Source organism: Polistes dominula, unplaced genomic scaffold (assembly GCF_049000335.1).
Source record: "Polistes dominula isolate Pdom_NZ unplaced genomic scaffold, Pdom_raw_medaka contig_77, whole genome shotgun sequence".
Classification (NCBI taxonomy): Eukaryota; Metazoa; Arthropoda; class Insecta; order Hymenoptera; family Vespidae; genus Polistes; species Polistes dominula.
In genome coordinates, this window is record NW_028301152.1 from 10,233,988 (window position 1) to 10,251,893 (window position 17,906).

The window sequence follows — 17,906 nt, forward strand, 5'->3', positions numbered from 1 at the left end:
TAACATGACAATCGGTAACCGTGTCACCAGTAACGAAAGTTTCGTTCGTGACATCGTATACATGAATTTATCGTAATAGAATATTTTATTTTATTTATAGTAATAAAATATAAAACAATTATAATTAAATTCGATCCTTAAAGAAAAATTGTTGATCTGTCAGTGCCTTGAACAGCGTATTATTTAAGGTTATATATGCGGCGTGCATAAGAAATGTTTGCATTAGGTATGTCATATATTATTTATTTATTTTCATAACAAAATAAATTAATTCCTATTATAAGCATAATATTGATGAAGTTATAGCTTTCATATGCATATAAAGAATCAAAATATATACCACCACGAAACATGAAATTTGGTATAACCTATCGATAGTAAATCAATTTAAAAAACTTGTCTAACTTTTAGGTTGCACGTAAGTCAAAAGGATATAATCGTGTTTTTAACGTTGAAAATAACACGTTAAAAAGTTGTTCCTTTTTTCTATGTAAAATTTTAATACATTAAATTGCTACAATGGGAACAAATTTAAGAAGAAAAATTGAAAAGAATGATGTTATCGAAGAAGGTGTCACGGAACACAATCATATTCATGACAAAGCTGATATACGTGGTGATGAAAAAAATATAGCAATACTTTTCTTTCTATATCTATTACAAGGTATACCTCTCGGTTTATGCGGCTCCATTCCTATGTTATTGCAAAACCGAGGTGTATCTTATAGGCAGCAGGTAAATTTCAAATTATCAACATATGTTACTCAATAATATAGTATTTCTTGATTTACCATTTCTAAATTCAGTTTGTTTTTTATTGTTTTAGGCGGAATACAGTTTTGTACATTGGCCCTTTTCGTTAAAACTATTTTGGGCACCAATAGTAGATTCTGTGTTTTATGAAAAATTTGGACGCAGGAAAACATGGTTAATTCCTACCCAATATATGATGGGTATGTTTATGCTAGTACTATCCGGTCATGTTGATCATTGGTTGGGTAAAGAACATGAAAAACCAAATATTGAAATGCTGACTGCATTATTTTTTGCTTTGAACGTACTTGCTGCTACACAGGATATTGTAGTAGACGGTTGGGCTCTTACAATGCTTAAAAGGTAATATATCATTTGTTCATTTCTTTCTATCCTTCTCTCTCTTTTATTGTCATTTTTATTTTTGAAATTATTTATTTTTCAGATGTAATGTAGCATATGCGTCAACGTGTAACAGTGTTGGTCAAACTGCTGGTTACTTCATAGGCTATGTTCTTTTTATGGCATTGGAATCAGCTGAATTTTGCAACGGTTATTTAAGATCAGTTCCATCAAATGAAGGAATGTTAACTTTACCTGGTAAGGTGCAATGCATTTTTACAAAGATTAAACCTATTTCATTATTCTATATGTACATACTGTTTGTTATTTAGGATTTTTATACTTTTGGGGCTGGATATTTATCATTACTACAACATTGATTGCTCTCTTAAAAGGTGAAAATAAAGAGAAAGTAGATAAAGATGAAGAGTTAAATACAAATATTAAACATGCATACAAATTACTTTGGGATATTGTTAAATTACCGTCAATAAAAACAACGATTATATTCTTGTTGACAGCAAAGGTTTGAATTGTTAAATATTAAATATAAGTAATACATAAAAATAGGGTGTGTTACATATATACATTATCTTTTTCAGATTGGTTTTTCTGCCTGCGATGCTGTAACAGGTTTAAAATTAGTAGAAGCTGGTATACCTAAAGAAAAGTTTGCATTAATGGCAGTACCTATGACTCCGCTACAAATATTTTTACCATTAGCTATTTCTAAATATACTGTTGGTCCAAGACCTATGGACATATATATAAAAGCTATGCCCTATAGGTTATAATTAAATTAATAGTAAAATATTAAAACTACTCAAAAAATATAGTATTTATTACAAGTATCTTTTTTCTTGCAGACTTGCTTTTGGATTAATTGCAGCATGTTTAGTATGGGTTACACCATATGTTATAAATAATGGACAAGTTCCAATGTATTATTTTATTATATTAATTGTTCTTTATCTTATACATCAGGTAATAATTATTTTTTGAAACATATTAAATCTTAATTATGAAATTTAATAATATTGTTTCTTCTATTTCAGGTATCTGCAAGTTGCATGTTTGTAGCATCTATGGCATTCTTTGCAAAAGTCAGTGATCCCGCTGTAGGAGGTACTTACATGACATTATTAAATACTTTATGTAATCTTGGTGCAAACTGGCCTGCAACAGCAGCTCTTTGGTTTGTTGATCCTTTAACACTTAGACAATGTAGTACAGATGCTTCCAATGATTGTAGCACACTTGCGGAAAAAGAGGTATGTTTCATATTTCTATTTTTTTAAATGTTTGACAACGTTACTATTATCAGATATGTATAAATGAAAAGTTGAATTTTTTACAGTTATGTACAAATACTGATGGTGGTACTTGCATTATGCAACTTGATGGTTATTACATAGAAAGTTTACTTTGCTTAATAATAGGATTCTCTTGGCTCAGGTGGGGTAAACGAAAAATAGACTTTTTACAAAGTAGACCAATATCAGCTTGGAAAATTAGTCTAACTCGGCAAAATAGATAACATAATGTATCAGTGCTATAATTCATTAATCCCGTACCTGTAATTATTAGAAAATAACTTGATGACTTGATGCGTATATATCTACCACACGTGGTATATGTGCATTCGTTACATTTTGCACATTCATGAAGTGTTCCAATTTTATTAACTGGTAACTGAATGTAAAAAGCTTTTCATTAATTTGTTTAACAGTTAAATACATGATTATGTATACTTGTATAAATTTATTATATATTTTTACATCAATGAAATGAAACCATATAGCACAATATGAATGAGGTGATTTAGTATTATAGAAAACACATAAAACATTGCCCTCACACATAATTTAAAGCACAATAAGTTGCTTGTGTTGAATTATCAACATTCCTTTGATAGATCAATGTTCCGTAAGATTTACAATAATATAAAAGACTTTAATTTTGTTATGGCAATTATGTAATGGAAATAAATAATGATCATTAAAAAATTTCATACTTAACTTTTTTGTACGGAAATCATTTACATTGCCATTTTATTAAAATTTGTCTTATATATTATAAAAATACAAAATTTTATCATTTTTATTTTAAAATAGTATGAAAAACAATACAAATTCTGAAACAGTATTTATTAATCTATGCACCTTGTTTGTTTGTTTGCTTTATGTAATAATTACCTTGTATCAATAATTACAAATCTATAATCTATATATGCACAAGTTTTCTAAAATAATGTACCCATTTTTAGCAAATTCAACAAGTTGATTTTATTAATTTTGTAATTTAAAATAAATGTTATAAATATAAGATGCATTTTAAAATAATCAAAATTTTGTCTGTAAAAAAATTATGGAAGTTCTAGTTGTAAGTTTATTTATAAATTTTGTTAACTTATAAAAAAGAAATATATATATGTATATATTTCTTTTTTGAAGTATAATATATATATATATATATATATATATAAGTCTACAAAACATTGATGTTCTTCCAGTGAATCACTATATGTTTTAATGAAATTAATCAACATTATCTATCTATTTTACAAGTATTTCTCTGTAATTTATTAATAATTAAAGCGATTGTTTTAAACCGTATTATAATTTACATATGTCATAAGAATATGGGATAAAATAAAATTAGAGAAAGGAACATACTTCAATCACTACTATTGTTTGATAATATCCTATTTATTATTATTATTATTATTATTTATATCATTTCAAAAAACATCAAATGAAATTCTGATATAATAAGACACGAGTGCCATAAAAGTATTATTTGTGCTATATTTTATAAACAGCCTACCAATTAGTTTCTTTGAATATTCAACTTTTAACCACAGCATCCAGGTTTTGGTGCTGTATATAAATCTTGATCGATCATATCTCTTTTCTTCAATAACATCTTCGAAGGATGATGATCATCATGTTTGATTGCAGTTATTGGCATTAATGATGATTTGTCAATTTCATTTGACATAGCTTCACGTCGGTGCTAAAATTAAAAAGAAATGAATAAATAATTTATTATTAAAATATTGATAATTTAGAGCAAAAAATGTAGATTTTAAAAATTAAACATTTATATGTGTAATATATATATATAAAAACATAATTACGTAATGCAATGGATTTTCCATGAAACAATCCGGAACTTCGGATGAGGGTACATGATCGTCATCATGTTGGATATTTCGAGCGAAGATGACACTAAGGATCATCATGAAGGAAATCAATCGCAAAAACATTTTGACAAATTTAAAAAGATTCAAATAAATATAAAAAATGATTTTCGTCTCTCGTGGAAACTGTTTGATCGACCGAATACACGAATAAATAATCTTGATCAAATACGATCATTCGTATTTAAACGAATCTTTAACTACCATAATGTTAATTAATCATTTTCTTCGACATTTTATATTATCGTATTTCTTTTATGTTTAGAAAAGCAAAGTTTAATATTATTCAGGTGATATGACTTTTATCGTGATTTTATTATTCAACACAACTCATTTGAATGCAAACAATATTCTAAATGTTTGATTAATAGCAACAGCAATTCTAAACATTTTTAATAGTATATTTAAATTGTAAATAAATAACAATAATATTAAATGCAAATAATAGCCTGTTTAATTGTTCTACTTCTTTTAATTAAATATTCAAATTTGTCATCAATATACGCGAGTAATATAATTTATAAATAACTAGTACTTTGCTACAATTATATTTATAATAGATCTTTTTAGTGACAGTGATGTCGATACATATTTATAGTTATACACACATGCAGTTAACAAAGATATCCAAATAGATTAGTATATTTGTTTAAAATTTGAAGAATTTTTAACAATGATAAGAAATTATCATCGTGAATAATGTAGCAATCATTTGATTTTGATCTGAATAATTTAAATCACTTCTTTTTCTTACGTAATATAGCTTAGTGTAATCATAATTTGTATTATCAAACTGCATAACATTAAGTAAATTTGACGAGAAAAAAGTCAACAAAAAATAGAAATAACAAAAATTTGTAGTGTTTAAACGTAATAGAAATATTGTACGACGACTTTTAATATCATAGAACAGCAGATGGGGGATGTTATCGTGTTTGAGTTATCTTACATGTAACATCATATTACATATATCGATTTGTACAGTAATCAGATTACATTATTTTTGTAAACTTTCTACAATAATCTATAATAACATGTCGTTATAAATACATACTCATACCTCATCTTATTAACTCTTAAACTTTTAATATCGATTAACTATTTCGATAAGTTTATATCTTTATGCTACACTACCATCTAAGCGAAAAGTACAAGTATAATGCTATGGCACTTTGATGGTAGTAAATACATATTTAATTATAACCATTTTTCCACGTACAACGTTGATTCAATATATTCGTTATAACAGATGAACTGTTTTACATCTACAAAGCAAGAAATCATGTAGATAATATAATATATTATTTATATAATACGATCAATGAATTTATTATAAAATAAATTTCATAGTAGGCTCAATCATAATTAAATAAATAATATCTGTGAACGAACAATAAACTTGCAACGGAATATAATTTGTTTTTGATTATCTCAAGGAACAAATTTTGAGTGTAACAAAAAAGTAAGTCATTTTTTTTATTGATTGACGTAGGAAGGGGAGATGCTTTACTTTCGTTATTTTTTTTTTTAATTATTATTATTTTTCTTTAATCGGAAGAAAAAAGCGAACTTAAGTTTTGATTGAAGTTTGTACTGTAACGTTATATCTACAGATTTGTTCTTTTTTTTTTTTTTACAAAAAGACATATTATTATATACAAAAAATATTACTTTCATTATCCCACAAGACGGAGAGTATTCGTTCATTTTGTTTAGCCCTCTCCCTTCCCCAAACGCCCAAGGAAATAGCGAATTACAGCACGATTACATCCAATTGTAATCTTAATCTTAATAATCGTCGTATTACGGACGAAATCTATTGTCATTTTTTAAAATACGTAAATCTTACTTTTATAAATAGTCTACTCGTTCCCAAGGCACCATTTCTCAGCCCTTAGATGCAAACGTAAGAGTACTTATATACGATGAAAAATAATTTATTATTTATTTCGCTGTTAAATCATTGTCGTAAATGTTTCATTCAAGTTTTGGCTTACATACATCTGTACGTTTACGTATATGTAATAATATTCAAATGAAAATTCTTATCAGAATGTTTGTTACATCTAACATAAAAGTTAAATCCGATAATATGACATTTTTACAATAACTTGTAAATAGGGTGTCCCAGAATAAACGGGAAATATTTTAGAGATGATTAGAATGAATTTAAAAAAAAAATAAAAATAAAATAAATTCATACAAATATAAATCTTATTTGATTTAGTTTTTGACTTATAACAGATTTCATTTCTAACTAATTCTTTCTACTTACTTTTATAAGAGATGTTCGAATTGATCTTGCGTTTGATTACAAGCCTGCAGACATCTTACCAATTACTATTTTATTTTTTCCATCCATATTTTTATCCACAATTGCTACAACGTAAAAATAAAATAAAATAAAAAAATGTTTAAATAAACTTTTTTTTATTATTTTGATGTGCTCCCATTAGTTCGTAAAATAATTTATAATATAATTACAATGAATAAATTAATAACTAATAAAAATATTTATCACTTAGTCTGGGATTTTCTGTATATAGATTTACAGTTATATATATACATATATACGTATATAGATATAAATATAAATAATATTTATAATATAATTACAGTAAATCATCGATAATACAAGCACGTTTTGTACCGTTCAACAAACTTGTGCGTAACTAAAATATAAAGAAGACTAATCACTGTAACATATATATATACATATATATGCTTTCTCATAATCCCATCTTTTGTATAATTATTGTACAATACGTTTAAATGTTTGATAACATTTTATATATATATATATATATATATATTGAAAGATTCGCTGCAAGCTCGTCAGGATAAGTATTAGCAAAAATTACCAGTCTTACAGATTTGAAAGTCTCATCAAAGCTGATCTACACGAATTGGTACGAGGAGATCTTAAAACACAGATTCTTTCGATACATCGCTTAAAGCACCGTTATTTACAACCGTATACGAATACTAATCGATTCTACAAGAGCTCAGAATTTTATCGAAAGAAAATCAAATTCGTCATATTCATATATGCATCGAAAATTTTTATTCTAGTTTATCGTGCCACAAAAGCACGATATCATTTTCTTTATGTTTTAAAAACGCAAGTTTTTTGATCGTTAGTTTTCAACTTTCTATGAAAAAATAATCATTTATACGATTAATGATAATTTATTTCATCTACGATCAAATAACTTTTTCTTTATAAACGACTTGGAAAATTCGTCAAAGTAATTCATAATTTTTTTCTTTTACTCTCTCTCTCTTTCTTTCTTTTTATTCACATAATTACTAAATTTATACTTACTGTAAATGACTTTTGAAACCTTTTACCTGTAATACTACAATCTTAATGTTCGTTTTCGTCAAGAATAGGTACTTTGTCAACTTTTTGATTAACGCGTAACATTGCACCCCATTTAGCACCTCTTACTGCTTCCGATGTAGCCATTAAAACTGAATATGAATTTGGACTAACTGCTTCCTTACTATAGTGAATGCCATATAAGAAGTAAATGAGCATTCCTAGAAACATAAAAATGATAATATATAGAATAACATTAACAAAAAATATAAATAATATTGAAAAGAACTTAATCAACTTACCAACTATCATCCAGACGAAAAATCGTAACCAAGTTAATAATGACAAATGAAACATCAAACCAACATTGAAAAGGATGCTTAAACCTGGAATCAATGGTACCATCGGTACACGAAATTTACCATTCGATGGATTTTGTCGATGTGCACCGATCACTAATAAACCTGTAAATAAATTATTAATATATTAAATTAGACATAATATGTTTCTACGACAAGTGCGTCATTTCAAAGGATTATAACTTACTACCGATTATTAGAATGATCACATTAACCAAAGCAAAGTAATTGTTCCATGCCGATTTGAAAGATGATTGGAATAAAAGTATTAAAAGTGGGCAAAGTGTAGCACTAGCTGCTGTATAAATTGTTACAGCAATAGCCACGGCTGTTCCAGGTTCGCAATTGCCTAAGAAATTGGCTAACCAACTGTATCGTGGTTTCAATTTTCCAACGCCCTCGTTGGAATCCAAAAGCTAGGAAAATATTAAATATATTTTGACATCAAATGAAAAAGAACAAATTTTGTATTGAACTTTGTATTATTAAATACCTCAGCATCGGCTGATGCAATACTGTTGCAATCGCTATTAAAATCTGCACCCTCTGTAGGTGGTGAAGCTAGACTGCTAGGTGTACCAGCAGTAGAACCAGCAGGTGTAGTTTTTTCTGGACGATATCTGAGTACTATGACACTAGCTGACACGATTGTATACGCAAGGAAAGTACCAATAGACATGAACTCTACCAAGTGTTGTAAATCAAAAAGAAGAGCGATCAATGCACTGAAAAGTCCGCTGATCATCAGATTTAAAACTGGTACTTGAGTACGATCGCTTATATGACCGAGGAAACCAAATAGAAGACCATCGTTTGCCATGGCATACATCGTTCTTGGTAAAGAGAAGAGTGAACCGAAAAGAGTCGTTGTCATTCCGCAAAGTGCACCAATGCTACGAGGAATACCATTTTTATTATGATTCTGATATTGTTTATATTTTGGAACAAAGTATACTATTAATTTAAATGTTATTTATTAGCCAGATGTTTAATTATGACTCACCTAATCACATATTTAGCCCATGGTATACCCCTCGATGCAAAAGCTTCGGGAAGTGCTGCAGTAGGGTTGATATTCCAGTAAGGTACAATCAAAGTAAGAACACCACCGACCATAACATATCCAATGGTGACAATGGCCATCGAAAACATGGTTGCTATTGGAATACTTTTTGCAGGATTGATTGCCTCTTCTCCGGACGTTGCGATTGAGTCGAAACCGACGAAAGCATAAAAACACGTTGCCGCGCCTGAAAGAAATCAAAAAGAAAATGATAAAATGATAAAAGACAGTAAGGAAATTTGCAATTTGATATAATTCGGTAAGAAACTATTTTCAGTTATGATTTCATTAGCGCATTTGATTTTCTTAAAATAGCAACGACTCACCAGCGAGTACACCACTGAAACCATATGGAAAAAATCCACCGTTTTCACTGCTCCAATTCGTGATATCCGCGTAATAAATTCCCAAAACGATCGTTAATAACATAACAGCTAGATTGACCAAAGTTAAAAGAGAATTTACGGCTGCCGAACATTTAACTCCTAATGTTAAGAGCATCGCATAAGCAAGACATAAACCGCTTGCCAAGATATCCGGCATTGTCCCAAGTGGTTCTCCCATTGTATATCCACCCATTAAACGACGAGTGTAATTACTGAATGTTCCTCCTGCCAAGGAATCGACGTAACCACTCCAAGCTCTTGCCACGGATGCAGCACCTAATTTCGATTGATTTGTAACATGAGAACTGAAAATATGTGTAAAAAGAAAATTAGCCGACGTACCGATCATATGCTCCAATATTATATTCCAACCGATAACAAAGGCCCAAAATTCACCGATAGAAACGTAAGTATAAACGTAAGCACTTCCAGCTTTAGGTACTTTAGCACCAAATTCGGCATAACATAAAGCAGCTAATAAAGAAGCTGTACCGGCTAGAAGAAAGCTAAGAATTACAGCTGGTCCAGCTAAATCATGAGCTACCGTTCCTGTCAGAACATAAATTCCGGCACCGATCATATGCCCGACACCTGATAACATGTAAAAAATTCTAATGTAATTTGTGTATAGAACATATTATTATTATATATTAATTTAAAAAAACGAATGTTTTTTTTAAGTAACAAATTCATAATCGCATTATTTGTTCTTTTTCATAGAATAAATTTGTGTATATTGCGCAAATGATTTCTTTGCAAATAATATAATTAATTATTCGGAAAAAATATTCTTTACACTCACCAAGCAAAGTAATGTCGAAAGTAGAGAGACATCTTTTCATCGGTGTTTCTAATAAATCACCTTGCAATTTTTTCGTACGATTAAGTTTTGTATATAGTCCAGACATGACGTGCCCCAAAATCATCCGTCGTACTGACGGCATATTAGATATCTTACAAATCTATGAGAATCCTAAAATTAATGGAATATTCATTTTTTCTTTTCTATTCTTTTTAATATATCCTTTTTAATTATTTTTATCATTAGAGAAACTTCGTGATGCAAATTTTATATACACTGACAATTCGAAGAAATGCATTTCTAAAGGGTGTTATCGAAAAATGTATGGGTATCAATCGGTCGATAAAATACATAAATATTATAAGATAAATAAGTGATGATTTCAATAATTGAAAGATAGAAGATTAGTAAGAGATAATAATATAAAAAAAAGTGTTATTATAAAAGAAAACAAAAAGTTTCTACTTACTAGATCTTACTCGAAGAAATGACTCTTATCTTGAGGAAAGATTTGGATGAACGTCACGACCGGCAATGCTACGATTAAGTAAATTCGTCAAGAAGAAGAAGAAGAAGCGTACGAGGATGTCGTATGGCGCCTCTGCTAACACGCAGACTCGTTCATTCGATCGATTCAGCTGGAATAGGACTATTTACGTCATTCCACGCTTAGAGTATGAATGGGGAAGATCCTTTTGCTTGAATGTTATAATTGTGTGTGAGCAAACAACAGCTACATCGAAATATCAAAAAGAATCATCTATATATAATAATGATCAATGGTAAAAAAAACTCTTGATTGTTACTGTGATATTTCATTTATGTGCTATAATTATTTATCATTTTTAACAATAGTATCGTGCAACAAAACTTGGAAAACTTTTCAATTCTGACACTTAAACACATTTTAAATAGTATAATGAACTTTAATAACTCGAAATATCACGAAATCTGAGCGTCTACTAAATTTAACATTACATTGAGATATATATATATATAAATATAAGATATTTTATTTAAAACTATTGAATGAAACCTTTGTAAATCCTAATAAGGATATTATTGAAATATACGGAAAATAAATAATTAATTAAAATTTGTATAAAAAGAATAATATAAGATTGAAAATAGATATCGATCTTGAACCGTATTGACTTTTGTCATTTCGTTATTATATCGCTAAAATATATTATCGATTTTCTGATACTTTAAGTACATAATATGCGTCATTTAATACCCTCCTCGGGTTAGGCTTAAAACATTTAAGGCCCTCCTCATTCAAGTTAAGCTCTATACAAATTAAAAAATCAAGTTAAAATCTTTTAATTTTAGAATTTAAATGCCACACTAATAACAGACATTGAATAATTAAATTTTATTTATATTACAAATAAATAAATCTAACAACTAAAAATTCAACAAAATATAGAACGATTTAATTAACATTTTAATGACCCCATAAATGTATGGAATAACAATTAACAATTTTAAAATAATTGTATTATAAAACTTAGAATTATTTTGAAAAAATTCACGTACGAAAATGGCGGGAAAATTTTAAATGCTTTCATCGCATTTACTATTATATTTGGTAGATGGCGTTGTTCAATCAAGATAGCATTTGTATCTGTGCACAATGATGCATTGTAGGTGTATATATTTCTAAGTGAATACAAACAAATAACTGATATTTAAAATGACGTCTTTTGTGAAGATTGATTTTAAATTCTTTACATGAACGTAAAAGTAATTCTTTGAATTTTATAAGATACATATGATAATAGTTTGAAATAAATTTGTTAATGTGTAGCAATGAGTGAGTTTAAAGTGCATCACTTAATAGTGGAATTAATCGGTTTATTAGGGTGAGAATAAACTTTTTCTTTCTATACAGTTTGTAAAGATTATATTTATATTCATTATAAAGCTATAATAAAATTATTTCAAGATATTGTATAACATCTTTATGTTTGATTATATTTATTAGGTCCACAGCTGCACCAGAAAAGTTTGTAGAAAAATTGCAAAAAGAAAGTACCAGTACCACAGGTGCCTTAAATGTTATTGCCTCACAGAGTTGTGTTCGTCGTTTAACTAAGGCCTCACCATTTCCAGAATTGTTTGTACAAAAATATGAAGAACTTAGATCTAAAAAGTTAGTAATCCTATATTTGTAATAAAATATCTTTTATTAGTCAATAATTTAGAAAAGTATATGTAAAGAATAATATTTTACAGGACGGATTTATTAGGCTCATTTATGCAACTTTTGGAATACATATCTGAGGATAAAGAATTAAGAAGTTGTTTGGCAAAACATGGAACTGCATCATCAATGACTACACCCAAAATTTCTCCTATTACGAAAGAAGACTTACCACAGGTTTTTTGTAATCCTAATATATCCATTTTTTATTCCCTGAAATACACAATTTTAATATAAATAATATTTCCTATATTATAGATTTGTAAAAATGTAATAAAAGCTGCTGTTGAAGGGGAAAGAAAATTGAATAAACAAGTTGTTTTGGTTACTAAAAAAAGTGATGCCGCCTTAAAACATAATTGGATAACAGAGAGGCCTCGTATGTCTTGGGACTTTCATATCGAAGGAAACACAGGACCATGTCAAAGTTTGTAATCTTGTATTGCTTATAATTTTATTATATAGGTTGGAAAATATTTTTTTTCATATAATTAATTATATTTTGTAGAAGTCGTACCAATTGTATCTCAAGAGTCCGTACTCCTATGGGATGTTTTATATTGTTTGAAAGGTATAGATGGAACTTACATTATTTCTGAACCTTTGACAAATCCTTATGGTGTCAGAACATTCAGTATATCATCTGATGTTGGTAAGATTCTATATATTAGTTATTGTAATTATTTTCAGAAAAATATTAATCTTATTTTGATTTAGGAATATCATTCAAACAATTGGTTCAACAAATACTTCCTTTGGCATCTTATTACTCAATGACAATCAGATTCGTTGAAGAAAAAGTTTCATCGGAAGATGGACAAGTGAATCATGCCTTAAGGGGAGCTATAAGATGTTTATTAAAAGACTATTTGGTAAGTAATAGAAATATTATAAAATAATCACATATTAATGATAAATATTTCATTGTAATCTTATATCGTAATTTCAGTTATTTATTGTACAATTGGAAATGGAACACGTTCGCAACAAACTCAATTTACAGAAATTATGGTTCTATATTCAACCTACTATGTCTACTATGTCCATACTATCACAAATTACATCCACAATATGCAAGGTTAATATAAATATGAAAAACTTTAGTTTAATAAATATTATTTATATTCTAATTGATATAATTTTGTCTTCTTTCTAGGCAAATGCTCGAGGTGGAAAAGTATTAAGTCTTCTTCATGAACAAGCAAATAACATCAGTGGTGAACCCAAATCCAAAGAATTATGTTTATTTTTAATCCATGCAGCTAGTGTTCCTTATATGCAAATATTAGAAAAATGGGTTTACAAAGGTGTAATTCGTGATCCATATGAAGAAGTATGTATTGTATGATTTTTTCTTAAATTATTTTTATAGTATTTATTGCTTATTTATAATGTATATGTATAACAGTTTCTTGTAGAAGATAATGAGCTTATTCAACGAGAAGAACTTCCTATAGATTACTCTGCTGATTATTGGGAAAAAAGGTATACGATGAGACCAGAAAGAATTCCTATATTTTTAAGCGATCATGCTCAAACAATTCTTAGAACTGGAAAATATTTTAATGTAATCAGACAATGTGGTAGGTGTTTTGAATGATTTACAATTGTATATTCGCATAGATTTTTTATTCAATTTATTATATATATATATATATATATATATATATATATATATTTTCATAGGAAAATCAATAAAGTGGGGTAAGCAAGAACCTTTTACTTATGAGCATAAAGGACAACAGTATATTACTGCAATAGATAGAGCATATTCAGAAGCAGCAAAAACTTTATTAGAAGTCTTAATGGAAGAAAATGATCTAATGGGTAGACTACGTAGCGTGAAAAGTTATTTCCTTTTAGCTCAAGGAGATTTTGTGGTACTTTTATTTTATTAATTAATAGAACAAATTGTTTTGTATATTGTTTATATAATCTTACATTTTATAAATATGTGTGATTAAATTTGAAGGTCCAATTTATGAATTTGTGTGAGGCTGAATTGAACAAGAATATGTATGATATTGTTCTTCATCGTATAGCATCTCTTTTAGAAGTTGCTTTACGTATGTCTACTGCTGATTTAGATCCGTACAAAGATGATTTAAAGCCAGAGCTTCTTCCTTACGATCTTCAGTTTCAAATGTTTAGAATACTTTCTATACAAACGCGAGAAGAAAAAGGTAATACATATTTTTATATTTATTAATTAATAATCATAATAAATAGTAGCGATAAAGATTATTTGTCTTTTAGAATATTGTCTTCAAGCAGGAAAGACATTAACTGGGTTAGAAGCATTTGTATTCAATTATGAAGTTAAGTGGCCTGTTTCATTAATTATAAACAGAAAAGCAATTGCTTGTTATCAAATGTTATTTAGACATTTGTTACATTGCAAATATATTGAAAGAATTCTGTGTAGGTAAGAAAATTTCATTTATTAAATATAAATTGACGGTGTGTTATAAACTTGTAATTTTTATAAATATTGATGCAAGATTATAATTATTATATTAATTTAATTACAAAAAATTGTAGAGTATGGATCAGTAATAAAATAGCAAAAACTTTCACACATGAAGTAGCTATGGCATATAGGCAGTCATTTTCACTAAGGCAAAGAATGTTAGATTGTATTCAACATTTGGAGTATTATATGATGATTGAAGTTATTGAACCAAATTGGTTAACATTCATTAATAAAATGAGCAAAGTAAGTTTTTAAATCTAATTATATTTTAATTATATTTGAAACTCTTCTGATTTTTTGTTAGGTATGTAACGTTGATGAAGTTCTCAGTGTCCATCAAGATTTACAAGATAGTTATCTAAAAGAGTGTATGCTAACAGATCCTGATCTTCTTGGATGTATTACTGGAATTTGTGCAACTTGCATTGAATTTTGCAACTTTATGCAGGTAAGTTCATAGCATGTAGTTTCTCCAGCTTTATCCACTTATAACATATATACGCTTTTAATGATGTGTTATACAAACTCACACAGTCTAAGTTGTTTTATTATTTGATTGATCACGCTTATGAAACAGCTATCTTTGTGTAATATGCAAAAATACACAGAGTATAATAAAAGATATTTATAGCTCACTTATTAAAATGCTTTAATAAATAGTATTTCGATTTGAAATGAAATAAAATAGTTTTGATAACTTGGTATTGTTTGTAAAGCCACAGTAATTTTACATGGCATAGCATAGTTAAATAAGGCGGCGTTTATTGCAAAAAATATCATTTAATGATATCAAGAGGTTTGATTAAAGATAATAATTGTAATAAGTTAAATTTTCATATTTTGCTAATGTTAAGCGTATGAGCCGTTACTACATAGACGCTGAATTGACTTCCATGATTGGTACCAATCAAGACGATGTCTATGAATCTGAGGTATATTGTTCAAATTATAAGTTTGCTTCATCAATATGCATATTTTAGTGTAGAATCATGAAGCTTGTTTCCAGCAAATAATAATATTATTTTAGTATATTTTTCGTTCATCATTTCATTCATCCACAAAGGATAAATAAATTTAGCACATTTATTCATTTTTAAACCTGCATGATATTATGTTTCATGGATGTAGGTAGTTCAAATATTGATTACAATTAAAAAAGATTTTTTTTTTATTTTTTTTTATATAGATTTCATTTATCTTTAATTCTTTTAAATCTTTTCTACTATTCATACTAGTACTATATTTTTATCATTGTTTTGTTAAATTAAAATCAAACATGAATTTATTAAATTATTTTTACATTTTTAACGTTTATGCCTTTATTCAATTAGTGTATAAAGTCCTAATTATTATAATATCAAAGATATAATTTGAAATTGAAATTGAAAACATCATTATATTAATATACTTAGAACATTACTTTGGCTTTATAAATTATACTTAATACAAGAGCATTAAGTGTATAAATTTGATTATTCACGTGAATTCGTTTAAATGAACACTTCTTAGAAATTTTGTTCTAAATTATGTCATGTAACTTTTCACAATTTCTTCGTATTTACAAAATCAGTAAATGCTTAACACCACTGCATTACATAATATGCACACATTTAAATAATTAAAAATTGATGGTCATGGTAACTGACCATTAATTGTATATACAATAATAATTTATATACCTTATGTAAACTCAATTTCTGTTTTTTAACACATTTAGTATTGCATATTTAGTAAATTAAATGTAATTTTCTAATTATATTAGAAAAGAATATTAATACACAAAAAGTGGTATTGAATGTGTTAAAAATAAAAATATAATTTCCTATCTGATGCTTGTGAATATTTTAAACTTGAATATATTTTATTTAAATGTAGAGTAAAATTACAGTGGACTTGCAAGAATCTGGTCTACACTCACATAAGTATATTTATTTATTTAATAATTTTTAATAATTTATTTCGTTTTTTATATTTTGTAATATTAATTTAAAAGGTAAATATCTTTGCTGTAATATTTGAGTTGTAAATGAAGTTTGTGTGAAAACTAGCATGCATTGTATTATGGAAATAATATTTGAATTATTTGATTTATTTACTGAATTCAGATTTTTAAAAAGCAACACCAATTGAAACTTAAAATCTGAATTGATATTCTATATCATTTTATTCTATACTAGTTTTGCTTGATTACATTATTATTTGATATGTGGTATTATGATTATTTTATTCTTTAATTTACATATGGTATGAAATATTTTATTCTAAATAATATTAGCGAAAGATTTTGTTGATTTGAAATATATTTGCTTATTTTATTTCATAATTCTTAACATACGTAACTTATAAACAAAACAGATGTTCTATAATTTCCTAATACTTTTTTTTCTATAATTTAAAGTATGAGATACTATATTGAATATAATAATAAGAATAATATTAAAATAATATCTATGATTTATCACTTAGATGGAAGATGGTTCAACGTCAAAAAATTGTACGCCAAGTTTTGAAGAAACTATTCTTTCATTGGACAACAAATTTACAGAAGCGTTAATGCGTTTATTAGATAGAATTTGTGATTTAGGTTGTGATAATAATAATGAAAAATTGCTTAATGTTCTTTGTCGGTGAGTTTCTTTTTCTTTTGTTTAAATTCATTATAAAAATGTGTATAATTTTGATATATTATTGTATCATAATAATTTTCTATTTAGGCTGGATTTCAATTTGTTTTATACGAAAATTTTGGTCCAACGAGGAAAAGATAAAACAATCATACAAGATGTTTCTGGATAAGTAGATCATTATTTTCACGAAAATTGTTTGAAAAGGTATTCGATATTATTTTATAAAAATAATTAATATTTTATAAAAAAATGAAAATACTACAAAAAAAAAATACTTTTTTAATACAATATTTGTACGATGAACAAATCGTACTGTATATATGTCTAATAAAAAAACATTTTTTCTATTTTTAATTTATAGAATAGAATTT

General features: G+C 27.2%; 3 protein-coding genes and 1 long non-coding RNA gene across 11 annotated transcripts; 2 read left to right on the top strand and 2 right to left on the bottom strand.

Moving 5' to 3' along the window:
• The first annotated feature begins 10 nt into the window (after positions 1-10).
• LOC107072926 (acetyl-coenzyme A transporter 1) lies at positions 11-5,939 on the top strand. The gene is made up of 9 exons (XM_015333256.2): positions 11-226; positions 412-735; positions 827-1,116; positions 1,199-1,353; positions 1,428-1,621; positions 1,698-1,882; positions 1,962-2,079; positions 2,151-2,366; positions 2,453-5,939. Exons 2-9 carry the CDS (start codon positions 520-522, stop codon positions 2,630-2,632), a joined length of 1,554 nt encoding a protein of 517 aa, XP_015188742.1. The 5' UTR covers positions 11-226; positions 412-519; the 3' UTR covers positions 2,633-5,939.
• On the bottom strand, positions 3,780-4,370 carry LOC149030750 (uncharacterized). The gene is made up of 2 exons (XR_016178454.1): positions 4,235-4,370; positions 3,780-4,110 (listed from the first exon to the last, which is right to left on the bottom strand). It is a non-coding gene; the product is annotated as an uncharacterized LOC149030750 (long non-coding RNA).
• LOC107072931 (cationic amino acid transporter 4) lies at positions 5,178-10,838 on the bottom strand. Of its 3 annotated transcripts, none has more exons than XM_015333268.2 (9): positions 10,699-10,838; positions 10,230-10,400; positions 9,770-10,018; positions 9,368-9,703; positions 8,982-9,228; positions 8,472-8,871; positions 8,169-8,394; positions 7,922-8,083; positions 5,178-7,840 (listed from the first exon to the last, which is right to left on the bottom strand). In XM_015333268.2, exons 2-9 carry the CDS (start codon positions 10,369-10,371, stop codon positions 7,665-7,667), a joined length of 1,938 nt encoding a protein of 645 aa, XP_015188754.1. In that variant the 5' UTR covers positions 10,372-10,400; positions 10,699-10,838; the 3' UTR covers positions 5,178-7,664. The 3 variants fall into 3 exon arrangements, with proteins under 3 accessions (XP_015188754.1, XP_015188752.1, XP_015188753.1); XM_015333266.2 differs by having other exon boundaries at positions 8,166-8,394; XM_015333267.2 differs by having other exon boundaries at positions 8,166-8,394; positions 10,230-10,389; positions 10,699-10,835.
• Positions 10,764-17,889, top strand: LOC107072929 (gamma-tubulin complex component 2). Of its 6 annotated transcripts, XR_016178452.1 has the most exons (18): positions 10,764-11,011; positions 12,217-12,384; positions 12,468-12,612; positions 12,694-12,862; positions 12,944-13,087; positions 13,153-13,307; positions 13,385-13,513; positions 13,592-13,768; positions 13,844-14,018; positions 14,122-14,315; positions 14,408-14,618; positions 14,692-14,860; positions 14,977-15,151; positions 15,213-15,356; positions 15,763-15,840; positions 16,784-16,830; positions 17,375-17,535; positions 17,623-17,889. XR_016178452.1 is itself a non-coding variant. In XM_015333258.2 (17 exons), the coding sequence occupies exons 1-17, from the start codon at positions 10,764-10,766 to the stop codon at positions 17,702-17,704; spliced, it is 2,724 nt and encodes a 907-aa protein (XP_015188744.2). In that variant the 3' UTR covers positions 17,705-17,889. The 6 variants fall into 6 exon arrangements, 4 of the variants coding, with proteins under 4 accessions (XP_015188744.2, XP_015188746.2, XP_015188745.2 ...); XR_016178453.1 differs by lacking the exon at positions 15,763-15,840; XM_015333258.2 differs by lacking the exon at positions 16,784-16,830.
• Positions 17,890-17,906: the final 17 nt, after the last annotated feature.